This window comes from Pteronotus mesoamericanus, unplaced genomic scaffold (assembly GCF_021234165.1).
Source record: "Pteronotus mesoamericanus isolate MK-2021 breed Mesoamerican mustached bat unplaced genomic scaffold, CSHL_Meso_final scaffold_1186, whole genome shotgun sequence".
Classification (NCBI taxonomy): domain Eukaryota; kingdom Metazoa; phylum Chordata; class Mammalia; order Chiroptera; family Mormoopidae; genus Pteronotus; species Pteronotus mesoamericanus.
Genome location: NW_026555302.1, coordinates 11,022,830 through 11,043,184, shown reverse-complemented (window position 1 = coordinate 11,043,184; position 20,355 = coordinate 11,022,830). Strand labels below are relative to the sequence as shown.

At 49.9% G+C, this 20,355-nt stretch overlaps 1 protein-coding gene across 1 annotated transcript in view; it reads right to left on the bottom strand.

Annotated features, from left to right (window-relative positions):
- Nucleotides 1-4,355: 4,355 nt before the first annotated feature.
- SLC9C2 (solute carrier family 9 member C2 (putative)) overlaps nt 4,356-20,355 on the bottom strand; it is a 44,976-nt gene continuing 28,976 nt past the window's right edge. The window contains exons 18-25 of the mRNA XM_054587596.1: nt 18,212-18,263; nt 16,912-17,060; nt 14,793-14,918; nt 11,652-11,750; nt 8,738-8,905; nt 7,571-7,702; nt 6,104-6,289; nt 4,356-4,490 (exon numbers count right to left, since the gene is read on the bottom strand). Coding sequence (XP_054443571.1) covers nt 4,356-4,490; nt 6,104-6,289; nt 7,571-7,702; nt 8,738-8,905; nt 11,652-11,750; nt 14,793-14,918; nt 16,912-17,060; nt 18,212-18,263 — 1,047 coding nt within the window. The remainder of the gene's footprint in view (nt 4,491-6,103; nt 6,290-7,570; nt 7,703-8,737; nt 8,906-11,651; nt 11,751-14,792; nt 14,919-16,911; nt 17,061-18,211; nt 18,264-20,355) is intronic.

Sequence of the window (20,355 nt, the reverse complement as noted above, 5' to 3'; positions counted from 1 at the left end):
GCGGCGCCAGCCCTCCCCTGCCTGTTTCCAGACACCTGGGTGCCGCAGGAGAATGAGGCCACACGGGGCGTCTGGGGTGTGCGGCCACGCCCGATGGTGCTGACACGGGGGCACGCCACAGCCACTCCCGAAAACTGCCCTGCATGCAAGGAGTCCAGAAGGTTCTTCATAAATAGCTGGGCTTGGCTTTATCTCTTGTTCTTTCCTTCTATTGTGGCTTTCCCTAGAGTGGAGAGTCTTGTATTCATTCAAAGTTTTGTTGCAATGAAACAGTGAATTCTAGTAAACAGACCACAACATTCTACTTTATTTGCCTTTTAAAAATAAAATAGTATCAAACAGTACTATGCAATGTAAGGTGGTTAAGGTCTCCACTTTGCTTTCAGTAACTAAGATTACAGAACATTGTTCCTTTTTTTTTTTTTTTTTTTTGAAAGTGACTAAATTGGAGAGAGGGGAAGTAACTTTGGAAAATGTTAGGGAGGCACTAATTATCGCAATATCACAAAATTATAGATGCTGTGCTTTAGAGGGCACTATATTGTGTGACGCTTTTAATAGCCTGCGTTTCCCCGTAACCTGCTGGCAGCTGGACGCAGGGTCCCGCTGGGCAGGCCACGCGTTTGGGCTGCTCATCCTGAAGGATTTCTAATCAGCTCAGGCCCGATGCAGCGACTTAGAACCAGAACTTCGGTAGCGGCCCAGCAATTGCTTATAAAATAAACGCAGCAGTCAACTGTTTCAGCAACTTCTAAGTAAACTTTCTAACGCGATAACCCGGCAGCCCTTGGGCCAGGACGCCGGCTCGGCCTTGACCAGACCGCAGGTATCACATCGGTGCCATTAATGTCCTTTCCGATGATGGAATCCAGTTTCCAACTAGAAAGCAAAGTCAAAAGTAAAACAATTAGACTAAAGGCATTTGAGAAAAAACTTGCTAACTTAAGTACAACCAGAAAACTTAACGAAAAGTTTCCATTTTATTATCTGGAACATCCCCTCTAAAAGATCTCACGCCTTAAGGACTTTGAGTGATACGTCATCAGTAAACAAATGTGCGTCTCTCCGCCGTGTAATGTCAACTTGTGGGGATACTACATTAATTCAATTAGAGTAGTCTATCTCTTAAGGAAAGGAGACGTGGTAGGAGAATTTAATTCTAGTGAACTTTGTGACTGATTACAGGGTAACCAGAAACTTTTTTCCTAAATCGGAATGAGAATTCTTAGAAAGAACGGGGCCTGGAAAACACAGAGGCCAATGAGAAACCCAGTGACTTGACGCCCAAGTCGGTTTCCATTTATGAAATGGGGTTTCTGTAAGAAAGAGGAGACGATGACTAAAAAGAACAAAGTCACTTCGTTTAAAGGGACCATTAACCACAAGTCTGGTCAGTGCCACTTTCCTTCCCCCGAGAAAGACACGGCAGACCACCTGGGTTGCCAGCGGTGACCACGCAGGCCCAGAATGGGGGCGCGGCAGGCCTGAGGCTCACCGCACTCAGAGGGCAGGTTCAGCTGGGGCCCCTTGGCAACTGGGGGAGGCCGGTGCTGCCGGCCCTCGAAGCCCGTCCACGACACCGTTTCAGCGGCCTGGCCGACCTCGGCCTTGCCGGGCGCCCGCGGGGCAGGCAGTCCGAGCAGCCCTCTTCTCCGCTCCGCGGGGGGGCTCGGGCCGTGCGCTGCGTCTGGGTGCCTCGCAGGCTTCCTCCCTCCCGCCAGGCCGGCCCCGCCTGCCCCGGCCCCGCCTGCCCCGGCCCCGCTCCCTCGCCAGCTCCAGGCATGGCTCCCGGCGCGTCTGAGGCTTTTCTAAATCGGCCCTGGTTGCTGAGGAAAGCAGGGAGAGACGTTGGGGCCGAACCTAAGTGACTCCGCCATAAAATGTTTCGGGGTCTCTTATCCTAACAGTCCGTGCAAGTTCGTCATCCTACTCTAAAATACATTTGTTTTCATATGAAATGCTTTAAATAACCTAGCAGTTAAATGAGTTAACTTCTTCCTTCAAAGATCATCAAGTGAAACTGATTCTGTAGGAAGGTGCCCGCGGTGAGCCGTGGCCCCACGTGCCCCCAGCATAGGACCCACACGTCCAAGGGGGATGCAGACTCCCACGGGAGAGCATCGGTGCTTGGACGTTCATGGCCCTCCGCATCGTCCCCAATCCCGGGGAGCCCTGCTTTTGAACTAAACATCAGGGGAGGGGGGAAGGGGAGAAGGTGGGAGAGGGGGGAGATGGGGCAAAATTATGTCTTTGAAAAATATTCTGTAATTTTAATTTTTGAATAATTCAAGCGAGCTTGGTTCTGGTTTTTCCAAATCCATGAGTTGCCGCTAATCGTCTCTTGTCACCACGGCATCTCGCTGTTTAGCTTCACAGCTGTGCGGTTTAATTCAGTTGTGCAGTTTAGTATCCGCAATGGGAAAAAATCTAATCCAAGTGTCACGTTTATTACCTCATCTTTTCTCTTCCAGTTATAGTTTCTGTTGGTCATTTGAGGACTGGTGTTGACTGGGCCTATTCAAATACATGCATCAAACAGAAAAACTGAGTTAGGAGTTTAAGAATAAAAGGAGCCGAATATTTTGAAATATCAGTTTGCTTTCTCCCTGCAGGTCTCCCTTTCTTTTCCGTTCAAATGGGTTCCTAACTCTCCCCCTGCAGGGAGTTTGTAAATAAGCTCCCGAGAGTCCAGCACGTGGCTGAGGGGGTGGAGCACCAGCAGGCGGTGAGCCCCGGGGGCCCCAGGGGGCTGGACCAAGGAACAGGCGGGGGGACAGGAGGGCGCCTGCTTCCCCGCGGGGCTGGGGGGCGGGGAACGGCGCGGGGAGGGGGTGGCGCCGCTGGCTCTCAGCTCTGACTGCTGCCACTTTCAGGAACAAGGACCGGGTGTTGGCAGACTTTCTGATTTTTTTTCAAGAAAAGCTCAAAATCTGGATTTTTTTAAAATGCGAAATTTCTGGATGTTTATACTTGGCAACTAGTTTTAAAACTGTGACAGGAAACATGCATGTGGGTCAAACCCAATGTGCTGGCTGGATCCAGTCCATGGGCCTACCATGTGTGACTTCAGGCCCAGACTCCCTGGGGAGTTCAGAGTGATCTATGTCCCACAGCATCCAGGGTCACTCAGGGAAGCAGAGGGGCCTCCGGACCCAGCCAGTAGGGGCTGTGGCCCGTCTCCACTTATGGTCTCTAGTCCCTCAGCGGTGCCGGCCTTGCCGTGGGCTGCTGCACCCCCGAGCACTGTGGGACGGCAGCGTGGCAGACCCAAAGAGACCGTGAGGGCGGGACAGCAGCCAGCTCGCGGTGGCTGGCTTGGAGAGGGGCTCCCCCAGGACAGATGCTGCGTACTGCCCAGAGCGGGGCATGGACAGCGAGCCCTAAGGATGTCTGAGCTTTACCTCCTTCCAGGGGAGGAGTCAAAGCACACACTGAACGTCTGTCTCCCCTCCCCACACGGGCAGAGGCCTGGTTCGGCTCCCTCGCCAGCTAGTGCTTGGTCCAGTGCCCAGCACACGATGGGGCTGCATTTTGTAAGAATCATGCAAATGAGAAAGAGTGACATAGGAACTCTTAATACAACGTCACTTTAAGGCTCACAATTTGAAACCGTGCCCACACCCCAATTAACTATTCATTAAGAACTGCGCCCTGTCGAAGCCAGCAGGCCACATGAATTGTAGCCACCGGGGACGGTGCTGGTTAGAGGACTCAGTCAAGGGCAACCGCTCTCAGGCTGGGGCAGCCGGGAGAATAATGACGACGCGCTCCCTACGGCGGGGCTGCTGGGCTCGAGGGCAAGGCTTGGAACGCTTTTGCTCCAGAGCAAGGCCTCCCGCCTGGTCGTCTTTGCGTGCTGCTCAGTGCTGCGCTATGTGCCGTTTCGTGCTGATGCACATTCAGGGACTGTAACTACTTAGTGACTATTGAAGGTCACCTCAAAGCAAGTCCTCTGAGTTGTGGCGCTGGCCGCCGTTGGGGTCAGTTTCCATACTCCCTTGGATTGCTGGGCTCAAACCAGCTCCCCACGCCTGGGCCCACCGTGTGAGTCCGTCCCCTCCCCACCCCCGCCGTACCCCAACAATGCTCTGTGGCTCCAGCCTACAAGAGCAGGAACATAGTAAAACATAGAAGTGCCCCCCCGCCGACCCTAGCAAGGGTATGGAGGGAGGGTCACAGAGCTGAGGGACGGTCACAGAGCAGAAGGAGCCGCCGGAATCGCAGCACCTGGAACTCTCTGATATGCCACCTCCCAGCAGCGGTGTGGCCGCCAGGGTGGGCCCGGGAATGGGGACTGATGATAGACCCACGCAATGCCCTCAAATCGCTTTCTTCAAATTGAATGAATTTTGCATTTATCGAAATTCCTTCCCAATGGTTTTCCTACCACCAAAGGGCTCCCCCTTACCCATGACCTTGGAGCTACTGTGCTTGACAGTTTCAGATGGTTGGACAACCAGAAGCTTGCTTAAGTCTGAAGTTCCCTGAATCTGAAGGAGAAAAGTCACATTAGTCGGAAGAGCACTCTTTGATCTCTCAGCTGGCTGCGTCCTAACCTTCCCGAAGAATACAAGAAATTAGCCAAAACCTAGAACCGGGCCTCCAACCCGAGCTCTGTCTTTTTCATTTCAAATCCTCTGTAACGTTGCTTCAAAAAGCCTGGTACCCGCGAATTACCTTTTGCATGTTTACAGACATCAGAAAGGAACTTTCTGCACCTTCCTTTTCTGCCCCTGCCCGGACAGAGTGTCCAGCAGCCACTGAGTTTGACTCCCACGCTGACGGTCCAGGGCTCAGGGCGCAGCATCCCCACGGGGCAGAAGGGCCTTCTTTCCGTAGCCTTTTCGCCCGCCAAGTCTGCCCTCCCAGAACGCCAGCGGCAGATACGCAACAGCAACTAGCATTTCCGGATACCTCGTGTTACCTCGCTGAACCCTCACCACAGCCTTGTGAGGGGACAGCTGCTGTCACCCTCATCTCACTGGGGTGGAAACAGCATCCGAAGGCGGCCGGCCAGCCGGCCGGCGCTCACACACCCTGCGGGCCCAGCGGTTGGGCCCTGACCCAGGACGCCCGGCTCCAAACCCCGGTGTCTCCACAAACCGCCGCGGGGGTTTTCCTGTGGTCCCCACCCCCGCCCCTTCTTTCAAAGTTAAGGAGGTTTTCATTTTCCATTAAAAAAAACAAAACGCTTGCATTGCCTTCATCTTCTGAATTGTTGAGAGGGACACAAAAGGGTGTTATAAATGGGGCAAATGCACTTTTCAGGAGGTTTATCACCGTTTCCAGGACACAAACTTCCATTGACGGATGGCCTTTCCCGGCCTGAACGGGCTCCCAAAGGCAGGACCTCGCTGCCAGCCCGGTCTCGGGCCTCTTGGGCCGCCCCCTCCCGGGCTTCCCCTGCCGGCCTCCTGCGGTCCGTTAGCGGGTGACCTGCTTGGGACCCTGCTTCTGCTTGGCCTGTGCCCACCGGCTCTCGGCTGTCCAACCTGCGGCCCAACCCAAAGTCATAAACTTACTTAAAACATGAGTTTTTTTTTGTGTGATTACATGTCACAATGTATCTAACGTGTGGCCAGAGACAATGCTTCCTCTTCCTGTGTGGCCCAGAGACGCCCAAAGGTTGGACACGTACGCTAGGTGCTCACACGGCCACGCCCTTACAGAGGTGCGGATGAGGTGCAGGGCCCGCCCCAAGGTGTGCCCACAGCCACCCCCCTCCGGGTGGCAACACAGTGACGGGGCCCCGACTCTGCTCCCCTGTTATCAGTCAATCAGAGCAGACGCGCCTGGAGCCACGCTGGCCCTCGGTGTCATTGCCTTGGTGCGAACTAGGGAAAGGCAGCCGGGCATCCTTCCTCTGGGGAGGCACAGCCCCACGGCAGGGCCCGCAGCGCAGCGGCGCAGGCCGATCCCACCCCTCGGCCACACCCCAGAGCTCGGCACAGCCTGCGCGCACACACGGATGCCCTGGGTACCTGCCGGCCCCTGTGTGAGGGGCAGGAGAGAACGGCAGGTTTTCAGGGTGCTCAGCGTTTTAAAGTCACCGTGGGGCACTGTGGAACACAAAGACTCTGTAGAAATGACGCCCCTTGCTCACCTGCTCACAGGTTTTAGGTAAGATGCAAGGTGCGAGATACTGCACCTCTGTCTTTGTGTCGATCACACTGCCGTACACGACGATCACGAACTTCATGGTGGCATAGTCAATGGCCATTTCGTTACAGCTGGATAAAGTCTCCACGTACGCCACATTGAGCGCCACACATTTTTGAAATGTTAAGTCCTACAATAAAAGTACATTTTTCCTGTAAATCGTACACAATGCTACATGGTGTCCAGAAGAAGAAAGACTCACGATTTGGCTGAGTTCTGTGAAGGTGTCCAAAGGCACACGCACCCGGGGCCGAGAGGCAGAATCTGCTGAGCTCCGACGAGATTCTGAACTCAGGGTTGCGCTGCCTCTGTTGCGCGGTCCTGGCCGGGGTGGCCCAGGCTGCTATGTGGCCTGGGTGAGCCTCACTCGGCCACAGCAGGGCAGGCAGGCAGGCAGCCAGGCCTCCCGGATTTCTCTTTGCCCAAGAACCAGCGTCTTAAAGACACACGGGTTTGCTCAGCAGCAAGTCATCGTCTTGCTGGACAAAAGGACAAGTGGGACCAAGAGCCAAAACGAACACAGCAAGGCGGCAAGTCTGCAGCACATGGCAAGGCTCAGAATCCACGGCCTCAGAGCGGGAAGGGAGCTCTTACGGGGGCACTGCGTCCCCCTGCCATCCCTGTGCTGAAGTTCTAACCCCCAGGACCTCCGAGCGGGACCTTATTTGAAAGTAGGTTGTTGCAGATATAACTGTTGAAGTTAAGAGGAGGGTGGCCCCTAATCCAACATGACTGGAGTCTATGAAAAAGGGAAATGTAGGCGCAGACAAGCACCAAGGGAGAACTCTGAGGGGGGATGAAGGCGTACCCACGGGCCAAGGAGGGAGGCGTTCTCCCCACGGCCCTCAGAAGGAAGCAGCCCTGCCGACACCCCAGCTTCGGTTCTCAGCCCCAGGAACGGCGAGACAATAAACTGCTGTCGTGTGAGCCACTCAGTGTGTAGTGCTTTGTTACAGCAGCCTCAGCAAACTAACACAGAGGCTTAGGTTATTTTAATTAAAGTAAGTAAACAAACAAACAAATAAATTCTGGAATCTCAGTGTAGAAGATCAGACACACCCTGGCTGGCGTGGCTCAGTGGATTGAGCGTCAGTCTGTGAACTGAAAGGTTGCCGGTTCGATTCCCAGTCAGGGCATATGCCTGGGTTGCAGACCAGGTCCCCGTTAAGGGGCGTGTGAGAGGTAACCTATCAATGATTCTCTCTCACATTGATATTTCTCTCCCTTTCTTTCTCCCCACTTTTCCCTCTCTCTAAACATAAATAAATAAAATCTTTAACAACAACAACAAAAAAAGAATAAGAAGATCAGACACAACCTTCTTTGCTGTTTTTGTTACAAAAATATGAAGTGCATTTTGTAAAAAACACAGTACATGAAAGTTCACTGATGTTTTAATCATGTAACTTACCTCATCGATGAGAGCGGATTCAAAATACTGCTCGGCAGTACTGAGAGCAAGCTTTAGCCATATTTTGTACTCCAGGGATGGCCAGAAGACATCGAAGCCTTCGTATAAGTCCTCCAGGGAGATGAAGCAGGCCTGAAACGACAGGGTGTCGTGCGGCGAGCCTGATCCGGGACGAAGGGGCGAGGCCGTGGAAAACAAGGCGCCTGTAGACCTAAGCTTCAGCTCTGGTGTAATTATGATACTCTGCCACTCAAAAGCATTGTATGGTTGGAGAGGCTGTTCCCTACGTACAAGGTGATACAATTCACAGTCCAGTTTAAGCTGCAGAGCTCCTAACCGGCCGGGAAAGTCCGTACTCGTCGATAGCTATGATAAGGACACGGCTCACGAGCCCGGGCTCCAGGAACGAACTGAGCCCATAACTGACCTGCTTTTACCCCCGCAGCAGGTAAAGTGGGCTCGTGTACAATCTTTGTTTCCAGAGGTGAACCGCTTCCCTGAATAAGGAAGACTACGCTTCCGGAATGCACACTGCATGAACTTCAGTGAACTCAGTCCAGCCACGTGACTAAAGTCATGCCTTCCGTCCTCTTCCAGAAATGAGACGGTCTGGAGCTGATAGGGCAGCACCCCCTCTGTGCCACACACCCCTAAGGCTCGGGTCCCACTCTGTCACTCCTGCGAGTCCCCGAAAGCTGGAGAATACTTTGTAAGCAGCAACTTGGACTCATTTCTACTTGAATCCCCCACAGCTAGGAGAATGTCAGGCTACTTGTTCAATAAATAACATCCTACGAAGCAAGTGAAAAACGGAAGAAAGAGAGTTTAAAAACACGTGTCCTCTAAAAACATGGCTCTTGCAATGGTGGCCGTTTGCTAGGCGCCTCCACACGTCAGGCATCAGACAGGCGTCTTCCTAACCCTCAAAACATCAGCAGTTAGATAGCCTCTCCTCTGTGAACAAGGTCATGAAGACGCTAAGGACTTCAAAACCCCTCGCTCCGGACCCCACAGCCAGGACGTCAGACACTAGATCCGCCTTCACAGTCGCTGCTTGGTAACTAAACACAACACAAGAGCCCCAGGGGGAAATCCCTCCGCTGTTCCTCCTGTCCCCAAGGAAGCGCTAACTCACAACTCACAACATGGGCAGAACCGGGGCCTCACCTGCAAGATAGTTTCACAGATGGCGGTGTATTCAATTTCACGCTTCAGCAGGCAGCTCAGCTCGCCGATGATGTCCCCACAGGTGTAGTACTCTGTGAACAGGGTTTGGGACTCTCGGTGCGACTGAAGGCTACTGTCGATCCCAAAGGTCGGCGGCGAACTGTGCAGCTGCCGAGGGAAACCCGGAGTTAGCCACCCCTGCCCCAGCCGTCGGGGATCCCGCCCTCGTTGGCAGTGCTTACGGTGGAAGGAAAAGATGCTTCATGCATCCCCTCCGGTGGGAATCGGGCTTTGCAAAAATCCGGCCCCTCTCACATCGCGACCCTCTGAGACATGGATGGTTCCCAGCCCTCAGCTTTAGAGCTTTCTGCCTAAAGGCCTTCCTTCTATGAACCCCCACCAAAAGCACTCATTGCCATCTGCAATGAATGTAATTCCCTCTCTGAGTCTATTAGATACTATTATCCTAACAGGCTAGTGGCTCAGATGGGAAAAAAATCCTTTTGATTGCACAAATGCATAAATCAGACATCCACTAATAAACCTCCAGACCAAGCCACCCTCTCAGGAAAAAGCCTTGTTCCCCTTTAAGATGCTAAGAATAGTTGCCATGAGCCCACAAAAGAAAAGGCTTTAGGGTGAACACAGAGGGTTGCGTTTCCTCAGGAAAAGAACTGGAAGGCATAGGTCGTGGGGGAAGGAAGATGTCAGACTTCAGGAGGAAGCTGCAGGGATCAACCAGGATTCCAGAATGTTCCAGAAAGCTTAGCTGCACACATCAAAGAGGAAGGTTATTGTTTAAGACACAGGAAACAGGGAACTGAGGGCCCCCCAAGAGTCGCTGTGAAAAACACGCCCTCTCTAGGGGTTTCCACTTGGGCTTTCTGAGACATGCATGCTTCCAAAGCACTTGGGAGCTTTACATTTAATCTCAAATGCAATTCTAGCAGAGAGAGGCACGTGTCTGCTTTCTGCAAACCCAGGAGAGACGATGATGGGGTCCGTGGAAAGCAGCATTCCAAAGAAGTTCCTCCGAGCCCACCTTGCGTTGTTCCCTTACACCCGAATCCACCTGCTGCTGTGAAGGGATTTTGCAGGGGGCTTTCAGGTTACTAATCCCCTGATCTTAGGGAGGTGGTTCCGCATCACCCTGGTGAGCCCACCAGAAGCACCAGAGCCTTCCAAAGCAGAGAAGGGAGTGGAGTTCCTCAGAGAGACGTGAGGCTGTGGGAAGGACTGAATGTGCTCTGGCTCTGAGATGTGCGTGCGTGCACGCATCTAAGAACCAAAGAGGAGCTCCAGGAGCTAAAGGGGGTCCCAACGGACAGCTGCAAAGACGCAGGGATGTCTGTCCCGCAGTTGGAAGGATCTGGGTTCTACCAACAGCGTCAGTGAAGCTGGAAATGGAGTTGGCACCCCGTTTCCAGAAGGGAACACTGCCGTACTGACCCTCTGACTCTGGCCTTGGAAGACTCAACATCAGTGTCTTAGAAAAACCAGCTAAGCCCACAGGACTTCCGACCTACAGAGCAGTGGCATAGTAAACGAAGCTGCTAAATGTGGTGACTTGCTATGGCACATGCAGAACACTAATATAACGTCTCAGCCAAAGTGTCACTGGGCTTGTGTTTTAAGGAGCCCTGGTTAGTCCTGTCATTGCAGGAAAATTCCGCAAAGAGCACACGTGTGGCAGCTTTTAAGAGTCTGATTTGACGTACTTAATAAATGCTGGTGGCAGGATATTTTTGTCATGGGTTCTAATGGGAGCACAGCGCAGTGGCTCAGCACATGGATTCCAGTGGAAGCAGCACAGAATAATGGCTAAGGACACAGACACGGAGACTGGGGGCAGGGGGCAGGCCCCGTGGGCTTAACGCCCTCCTCGGCTCTCACTATGTGCCCTCGAGGGACGAGTGAATTGGTTCTCTGCACATCAGTTTTCTCGAAAAATAAGGTTGTTGTAAGGACTAAATGTCATAAGATGTTGCCGTCCTCCACTGCGCTTTCAAAAATTACAACCGACCTTATCTTTCCATCACCTCTAACATAGTATCTATTTAACGTACTTATTTTGTTCTGTGTCCTGTGTCCTCCAACGTCTCTGCTAGAAAGTGAACTCTAAGAAGGCAGGGACTTTCGCCTGCTCTGTCAGTTCGTGCCTAGACTCCCCGGTGCCCGCTGCACGGAAGTGAGGAAGTGAATGATGGCCGACGCTTACTAAGTGCCATCCATGTGCTCACACTATGGCAGGCTTATTATAGCAGCTCATTTCCATAGTCAATTTGGGCAGTTTTAGGTCTGAAATACCCATTCCAAAAAACAGAAAGCCAAATACGTTATCTGCTTTACAATAAGGGTCTGTCACTTGGAACTGTCATCTAGGGCCCTGGGTCTAGGACCTGGGAATTACTTGGGCGGGAGCTGGGGCTCCCCCATGCATTCGGCTACTGGCATAGGGATCCCCAAGGATTCCTGTCCCCATCACCCTACTGACATCTTCCTCTGGTCACCAAAAGCTTCCTTTTGGTCAGAGTAAACATTGTATTTTCTGTCCTCATCCTATTCGACCTCCGAGAGGATGGGCTGCTGGGATCTTGACTCATTTTCTCCAGGTGAGGGACTCAGCCGCTCCGAGCACTGGGTTTCTTAGTTGAACATCCTGGAAAAGCCGGCCTCCTCCCAGGACTGTCGTGAGGAGGGAGTAAGACTACAAAAGCCTTTCGTTAAAAGGGAAGCACCTTCCAGATATCGGGTTAACGAGTGTCATCTCTCAGCTCTAGTGCTCCCTCCAAAATGGTTTCACTTAGAAAAGAGATTGTTAAAATTTTGACATTTTCTTGGTTCCTCAATTTCTCCTTATGTTTTAATGACATATTTCAAAAATGTTTTAGATAAAGAATAAATAGCCCCTTACAATCGCCATTCCTGAAATGATTAGGTAGATTCCTTGTGGCATTTCACCTTCTTTACAAATGACATCTCCATAGTCAAAATAGGCAAGTTTGGCTCTTTCCTGAAAGAAAGGGAAAAGAAAAGAAAAAGTCAACACAAAAGGTTCAGAGTCTACTTTTTCTAAATAGAAATAAGATTTGAAAGCAAAAATGGCTTTCAAGTAGCATAAAAACACAAACTAGATTCTTTGGTGTTAATGAAGTATAACAACAGGCTGACGTATCTCATTAACCTTTACAAAGACAGGGACGAGCAAGCAAGCTATAGACTTTGCGGCCCTGACCGGTGTGGCTCAGCTGGTTGGGCATGGTACTGCAGGGCAGGTGCCACAGGGCAGAAGGTCACCGGTTCGATGCCCGCCAGTCAGGTCACATGCCCGGGTTGCGGGTCTGGTCCCAGGTCAGCGCACATGAGAGAGGCAACCTATCACTGATTCTCTCTCACATCGATGTTTCTCTCCCTTTCTCTCTCCCTTCCTCTCTCTCGAAAAGTAAATAAATAAAATCTTAAAAAAACAAACAAAACTATAGACTTTGTGATTAGTACCCAGCACAGTGACTGATAGAAACACCCAGTAAATGCTAGGTTGGGTAGATGTTTCCAATAAAGTGTGATAATTCTGACAACGGAGACTGAGTCAGACGTTCTGGAAAAATCCAGAAAGGCCACAGGACTGCATCTTGGGTGCCCAGGGAAGACTTTACCAAGGGAGGAACAGCTAAGCTGAGGCCTCACGAAGAGTTACGATAACAAAGATTCGAAGAACTGAAGAGAATTCGGGGCAGAGGGCTTGGTGTGTGCAAAGGCCCAGGAGGAAACAGAACACCTGCCCGGGGTGAGCAGAGACCGAGTGCGTCCCACGGACTCTGTGCATCTCGGGGACTCGGTGTGTCCCCGGCAGGGAGCGGCGGACACCAGGACTCAGCTACCCATGGCACCTCCATAGGCACAGTGCCCAGGGTTCACAAGCGTTTCCGGGACTCGCCACAATATGTTAGTTTCTTTTAAAATCAGAAGGAATACAGGAACTTTCAGGTAGGGGAAATGTTTTAGTAGTAAAACAGGACTAGCTAGTTCTGATTTCAAAAGAAAATCTCAAAAACGCCCGGAATGAAGAAAAGAACTCGGGTATGGCATGGAAGGAATCAGAGCCACGGCTCTGCAGGGCCCCACTACAGTGGCTTTCATTCCAGAAGACAAGGCAAGTATCTTGTTATGGTCAAACAAATGCCTCACCTATCTACATGCCTGGATCACAAGACATAGTACAATCAAACTTGTGGTAAAGCAAGTACTATTCTTTCTCACCGTTTTCTTGGTTCCAAAAGTCTAACAGAGATTTTGGCAGGTGATGAGAAGTTTTAGGATCTACTCTCTTAGCAACTTCAAATGGCGCGTGCAGCAGGGTCAGCCGCAGTCACCATGTTGTGCTTCGCACCCGCAGTACTTTCTTATAACGTGGAAGTTTGTATCTTTTGCCCACCTTGGGTAACCTCAAATCTGATCTCTTTTCCTAGCTTCAGTTCTTTTAGCTAATTCTTCCTTATCTCCCCACTTCTAAATGTTGGCTAGCCCAGGACTCAATTTTTGAAGGTCCATCATAATCCCTTAAGTTACCTCACCACGTCTCAAGACCTTAAACATCGTCTCTGTACTGACGACCCCAAAATGTCTGGCTCCAATCTGACCTCCCACCCAGGATCAAGCCATCCACTCAACTGCTTACTCAACATATGTGCTTGGATGTCTAATAGTTTTCCCAAACGTAATGTATTTGGAATCAAACTCTTGTCTCCCCCCACCATCTTCTCTCCCCCATCTAATTAAATGGTAACTCCATTCTGTTCAGACTAAAACTTCTAGATGTTACTCTCTCTCCCTCTCACACTCACTCCGTCGGCATCTGCCGGCTCTCCCTTTAAAACATCAAGAGTCTGACCGCTTCTCACCACGTCCGCAAGTCCAAGCCACCGTCGTCTCTTGCCTCCCTCGCTGGAACTACCTCCTGACTGGTCTCCCTGGCTCGCCCTTGACCCCTTACGGCCCTAACTCAACACAGCAGCAGTGGCCCTTTTTCAGTGTGTTAGACCATGTCACTTCTCCGTCCCAGACCTTCCAGTTGGTTTCCGTTAAATTCACACAAAATGCCAAAGTCCTTGCAATGGCCAGCAAAGCTCTACAAACTCGGGCTCTCCCAGCTGCTCCCACCTCCTCCCCTCCCTCCATCCTTGCTCCCGCCAGCCCAGCGGGGCCTTTGTGACGCCCTTCAGCACTCCAAGCGCACTCCACCTCGGGGCACTGCTCCTGCCTAGGGTGTTCTTCTCCCTTCTACGTGGCTTGCTCCTTCACTTCTTCCAGGCGTCTTTGCAAATGTCACCTAATAGAGCAGTCTTCTCTGACCACTTCATATAAAATAGCTGCCCAACCATATTCCCTTTCTCCACAGTATTTCTCACCGTCTGGCAGACTCTTTATTTATGTGTTGGTGTGTTTATTATCCATCTCCATCCATATAATATAAAGTCCCTGAAAGCAGGGACTTCATTTATTTTGTTCACTGCCATATCCCCAAACCGAGAATAGTCTCTGGCACATAAGGGATATTCAATACATATTTGTTGGAAGAGCCCAACTTCCAGCAGCAATACTCTGGTGACTTTAGACCATGCATGAGCTCTTGGATATGCCACGGTCTTCACTGCTCCCTCTTACACTGCACCCGGATGGTTTTACTTCTATGTTATCTTTCTGGCCTGTATAGTCATTTAAATGCGGGAGCTTGCTCTAAAAAATCTTTTCCAGAGTGTGCACCTGGAAGTCCAGAATTCTTCACCATAAAATAAGATGGGATTAATAACAATCAAGTAACAGAGATAGCTCATCCTAAACAGATAATCCATTCTGGGAAAGACAATCTTTTCCTTTTAGGCTCAAAATGAAATCTGCGCTCCTAGGTTTTGCTTTGACTTACCCTTTACTGACATCCATTACAGGATTCCTGCTTTAGTTTTCTGTTGTTGTTATTGTTGTTAATTTTGCATTAAGGAGTGGAAAAAACGAAAAATAATCAAACCTGAGCCAGAACAGAAGACAGAATCTTTACCTTGAAGAACTTAATGAGAACATCTTTATTTTCCAGCCAAACAATCTTATGAAGATATTTGTCAGGAGTAGGAGGCGGGATTGCCATAGGAAAGTTGTTCAGTGCTTTTATTTTTGAAAGAAGTACCTAAAAACAATCAAAATAATGGTAATCAGATTCTATAACAGAAAAGGAATATTAGGTTAAAACTAAGGAAATCTAAATAAACAACTGTTATGCAAATTTAACTTTGATTTTTGACTCAGAGATTCTCTTTATTTAAATTGTTCTCTGACATTCTTTTTGCTCATATTATCCCCTTATTACTATTTTTACTGACATGTTATCTCATTTTCAATTTATCATCTTTATACTCCAGCTAACACACACAGACATATATGTTCTACCCTGTCTTAACCTCAAACTATCTAAACTTCATAGTTAGTTACTATATGATTTAATGCCATGTTCTCCCAATTTTTTTTTATGTGCATGCTTTGCTTCTTTAAACCTTTCTAATTTTATAGGATATAATTCCAGCTTTGTGAACTCAGAAGCCTTGTCTGGCTTCCCTCACCAGGTAGGAGATGACCATTTATCTGTCTTATTCCTACAGCACCTCCTACAGGTCTCCCTTATGGAACTCATTGAACTGTACTAGTCTTATTTTTAGGCATGTGTTTCACCTTCCGTATTATGTCACTTCCATTGTTGGATGAACAAATGTCTAAATGAAAGAATTAGGAAGAGCTCATAGACTTTGGGGTCAGTGTTGTATCCATTAATTATCCTGAGCCCCACACCATGTAGTAAGTATTCAATACATATGTACTTAATTAAATCAAATAGACTTATCTGCCACCTTATGACCTGGGATTGATAATTATATCTCTTTGGCTAACAATTGGACAATTAGTAGGCATTTCATTACTAACTATGGAATGATTGTTTACCCATTAGCTTTCTAAACAAACCAATAGGAAAAAAATAAGTCTCTCTCCTCCTAAGGGTTATTATTTATGGGTATCAAGCATTCAATTGAATCTTACATAGCCTTTCAAGCAATAAGTGAAAAAAATACAAAACACAGTGTGTGTGCAGGGGGGTCACTTGAAGGGCGCTCTAAAGTGGCCCCTCCTCCCCTCTCACAGGCACACGGGAAAATCATGTCACCCACGCGGTCCTTCATCACGGGGCTGCGGCCACCAAAGAGCGCGCCGCGAAGGAGCGGGCTGGCCTGTCCCCCGCCCCTTCCCTGCCGGGGCGATGGAGCGGGACCCTGTCCAGCAACTGTCCAGAAGCCCAGGGCACGGTGGCCATGGCTGGGAGCTACTGGTGACAAGGAAAAGCCTGTGACACCCAGAAGCCACTCACCAGCTGGCAACACAGAAAGAAGGAAGGCCCAGAACTCCCATTTTTCTGCTTTATGCTCCGAAGCAGACAGATGCTTGTGAGAGACAGGAAGAACCAGCTTATTATGCACAAACACAGAGTGTAGATGGTAAATGCGTGGAATGCTGGAATCAAACATTTTTTCCTCTAGCTTATGGTCCTGATCTTTTTTGCCGATACATTTATAATTTCTCAAAAGTCTGTTTATCAGCCCACTGATTAGGTTGCCGTCCCTGCTCCTCTCCCCTCAGAGCAGCCCCTTCCTGCCCCCCCCCGCCCCCCACTAACAAGTAACACTGTGCGACTCCCAGCTCCCCGACCCCAGCTGGCGGGACCAGGCGGTACAGAGTCCACCGGCGGAGAGAGCAGCAGAAACGTCTGGAGCTGGTAGAGGGAGCCAAAAGGAGATGCCACGGCGGCAAGGTTTCTAGGTCCTTACTCAAGCCCCTTCCTGAGGCCTGGCCACAGGGCCCGGCTCCTGTGGGCTCTGTGAGGTGCTCATACTGTCTCCCACACCCACTTCTGTGCTAAGCCCAGCTCAGGTCAGCGTCTCACTCACAACCAGGTCGTTCTGACCTGGAGAGCACCGGGCAGCGCTGCTGCTGGCTGCCGCTAGTGGTGGCGAAGGCTGCGGGCAAATGAGAGTGGCCACGAGGTCACTGCTCTCCCGACACTCTGCTAAAGCAGCAGTGCAGGCGGGGGTGGCCGGCTGATGGGCTCAAGCCACATGAAAAAGTTGCTTTACTACCTTATGTATCTCGACGCCCTCGTGTTTGTCGATGATGCCTCTTGACCAAAGGAAGGAGAGGTGCTTCAGAGACTTAGCGATCACGGTCCGGATGGCCTGCCTGGTCTTCAGAGCGATGACAACATCGCGCCCCTCGTGCTCTATGAGCCCTGGAGCAAGCAAAGCTCTCAGTAAGCCAACAGCGCAATAACCGCAACAACTCACACTTGTATAACAGGCTGTAATTTCCAAAGTATTTGTGCAATATCCTTCTGTTCCTGTTTCATACAGAACTTGGGAGGCCGGTCGGACCAGAGTTATTTTCAGCTCCGCTCCATGGATGAGAAAACTGAAATGGGGCTTCCCCCACCCGCGGGGAGAGAGCCGCCCCCTGCCGAGCACGCAGCACGCCCCGCCCGGCTCCGCCAGCAAACTCCTGCCCTTGCCGCAGCACTGCTTGCAGTTGTCTCGTTCGCCATGTACAACTGTCTATAAATTACAGTGTGGAGGCCTGGCCACAGTCCCGAGGACGCTCTGCGGGAGACCCTGGGACCCCTGCTGTGTGCCTCAACTCCAGCAGGGCGACTACACACACTCAAGAAACGACGTCCCGTGCAGTTTTGCGCTCCTGAGCCTCCTTGCAAACAAAGTAAAACCAAACCAAACCACCCTTTGTCAAACAAAGGTAATTTTCACCTTTTTCTTACAGCCTTAAGGAATCTGATCCTGTCGCTTTAACCCATTTTCCACTCTCCCCACTCATCCCCCTGCGCTCCCCCAGCAAGTGTTGGAACACCTCGGACTTTCTGCAGTTGTCTACTGCGAGGGTCATGCCCTCCACGAAGCCCTGCACTGTTCGCACACTGGGCCCGTTACATGTGTTCAACAAACGCTGGTCGGATGAGTAAATGGATGATTGAGTAACTGAATGAAAGCATGAACCGGTCTTTCCTTGGTTAAATGATGGGATGGCGGGTCCTACAGCAAATGAAGCCCGAAACAGTGCCGGAGGCGAGAATGACCCAACGGAAGCTGTCCTACTGTGGGCATGTCATGCGTCGTGGTGAGTTCTTTGGAAAAGACAGTAATGCTGGGGGCAGGGGACAGAAGGCAGCAGGAAAAGAGGGGACCAACTATGAGACGGACTGACTCCATAAAAGAAGACACAGGGAGGAGTCCCCGGGAGCCGAGCAGGGTTGTTGAGGATGGGACACTGTGGACATCACTCATCACCGAGTCCCCAGCAGTCAGCGCTGGCTCAATGGCAGGTCACACACACGCAAGGTGTGATTTCAGGAAATCAGATGCTCCACCGACCTACCTAGTTCTTTGACAGCCTCCCGTTTGTTGGTTTCCAAAATTTCATATAATTTCTGTAAGAAGTTAGGAAAAACATTAATTTATTATACCAAGGGCATTTCTGAGGGGAAAAGTCCCATCGTAGAAACCTCCTTGAGTGTGCGACCCGGTGTGGGGGGGCGGGGACGTGTGGCGAGCCCTGCCCGCCGCGCTCACACGGACGCAGGCCGCCCTGGATGTCGTGTAGTCAGCAGCTCGCATAACCACTGTGCCCGACATTTCTCGCGTAAGATTAGGTAACATTTCTAGAGAAGATTATCTGTGCGTCGAGGAGAATTCTCATAGGTAGAGCTCCGCTGCGGGGGGGCGGGGGGGGGCGGGAGGCGCAGGGGGACGCAACTGAGCAGCTGTTTGGGGAGCCGGTCTATCGGGAGCACAAAAACGGCGGGACAATGAGAACAACAGGGTGTCAATTAGTTCATGTTTCCTGCTGGTAACCCCTGACAATGTCGCTAAGAAACGGCTCCGCCCCAAGACTCGCTGACCTCTGTTCCATCGTACAATACTTTGTCGAGTATCCCAAGCATCCAAGGCTCCGCTCCTCACAGGGATGCTCTTGGCTTTCAGTCTTTCTGGAATTTGCGCAGGGTCACACAAAAGCCCCTGTAACCCTGACAACCGAAGCTTCCTCAGCCCGTCAGGTCGGGGAAGCTGAAACGCTGCACCGGATGGTGCGCGGCTCAGTGCTATTTAGAGAGAACAGCTTGTTTGTTATCCCGAGTTTAAGCAGTTCAAGTTTTTGCTCTTTAGGAAAAACACACGTAATAAATCTTTCGTTTTAAATGTAAGACTGCGGTATACAATTTTTATTAAGTTTTTCTTCTCTCTTGATAACCTTGAGTCCACATGGGGAAGATGTCCAATTATTGGCCTGTGCACGGCACCCGCTCACCGAGCGCCAGCCGCGTTTGCAGAAGCCACAGACAGCAGCCACGCCCCCTCCACCCCAAGCTGGACCCGCAGCAAACTGTCAGGCTGCTGTACAGCGCCATCTATTGAAAAACCATCATCGCTTCTCAGCCGTTGGGCTAAGATCAAGTGTATTGAAAAAACATGAAGACTTACAGAAAAGAATGTACGTTATAACATAAAAAAATTAATAGCTCCAAAAATTTAAGACAGAAGAAAAAAGAAAAGGTTAAAGGATAAGGATTTCTAATCTTCTTGTAATTCGTGGCAAAGAGTAAATGAAGGCTGTTTAGAGATAACCAACCAAGAATTAAATACACATGTGTATTATTAAAATTATGGCAAGCAATAGAGGAGTTTAACCCTGGAAAGTGTAGAGTGGAGTGTTGGCAGGGGTACTTTTACTTTCTTCATTATATTATTTTTAATGTTCTCTCCTCCATAAATATATATGTAGTTTTAATTTGAACATTTCACCTAAAATTTCATATGATGTGTTTGAGTGTGATATTGTTATGTTACATAATTACATGCTTATGATTTTGTAATAAAAGATTTTGCAATAAAAAGGGGCGTTATTCGTGCCAGACCATATACTGATTTCATTATTAAACCCAGAACATTCGAAAAGATTACTAAAATTCTAGGATTCTAGCCACTGTTACAGCAAGTGATCTCTAGTATTATTTCAAAAATAAAGTCACAGTATCTGAATTGTTCCTTTTATAGTATACATTTCTATTTGAAACAGTACCTTCAATGCTGACTCTAATACATATAAAAATATAAGACTGTAGCTTACTAATATCAGTGCTGACACATTTAACTCTCTCACCATTGGCCAAAGAGGAATGATCACAGGACAAATGTGCAGTAATGATACTATTTTTGAAAATATATATATATATTTTTTAAGGCCACGCACTCTTAAGCCTCAAGTCATGTATGAAACTTACAATCCCCCTGCAGGGACATTCCCCTGCGGTCCTGCAGGACGACCTGGGGTGGACAGACTGCCTGAAAGAACCTGGTCAGCCAGTGTCTGGTTCCACCTCCAAGGCCCGAGTGTGCTTACAGCCTCACCTGCCATTCGGTACTAAAGCTCCTTCTGCCTGGAAATGAGGGTATTGAATGATTTTTAAAAAATAGGCAGGTAGGTAGGTAGACAGACAGACAGAAGCCACGACTCATCCACTG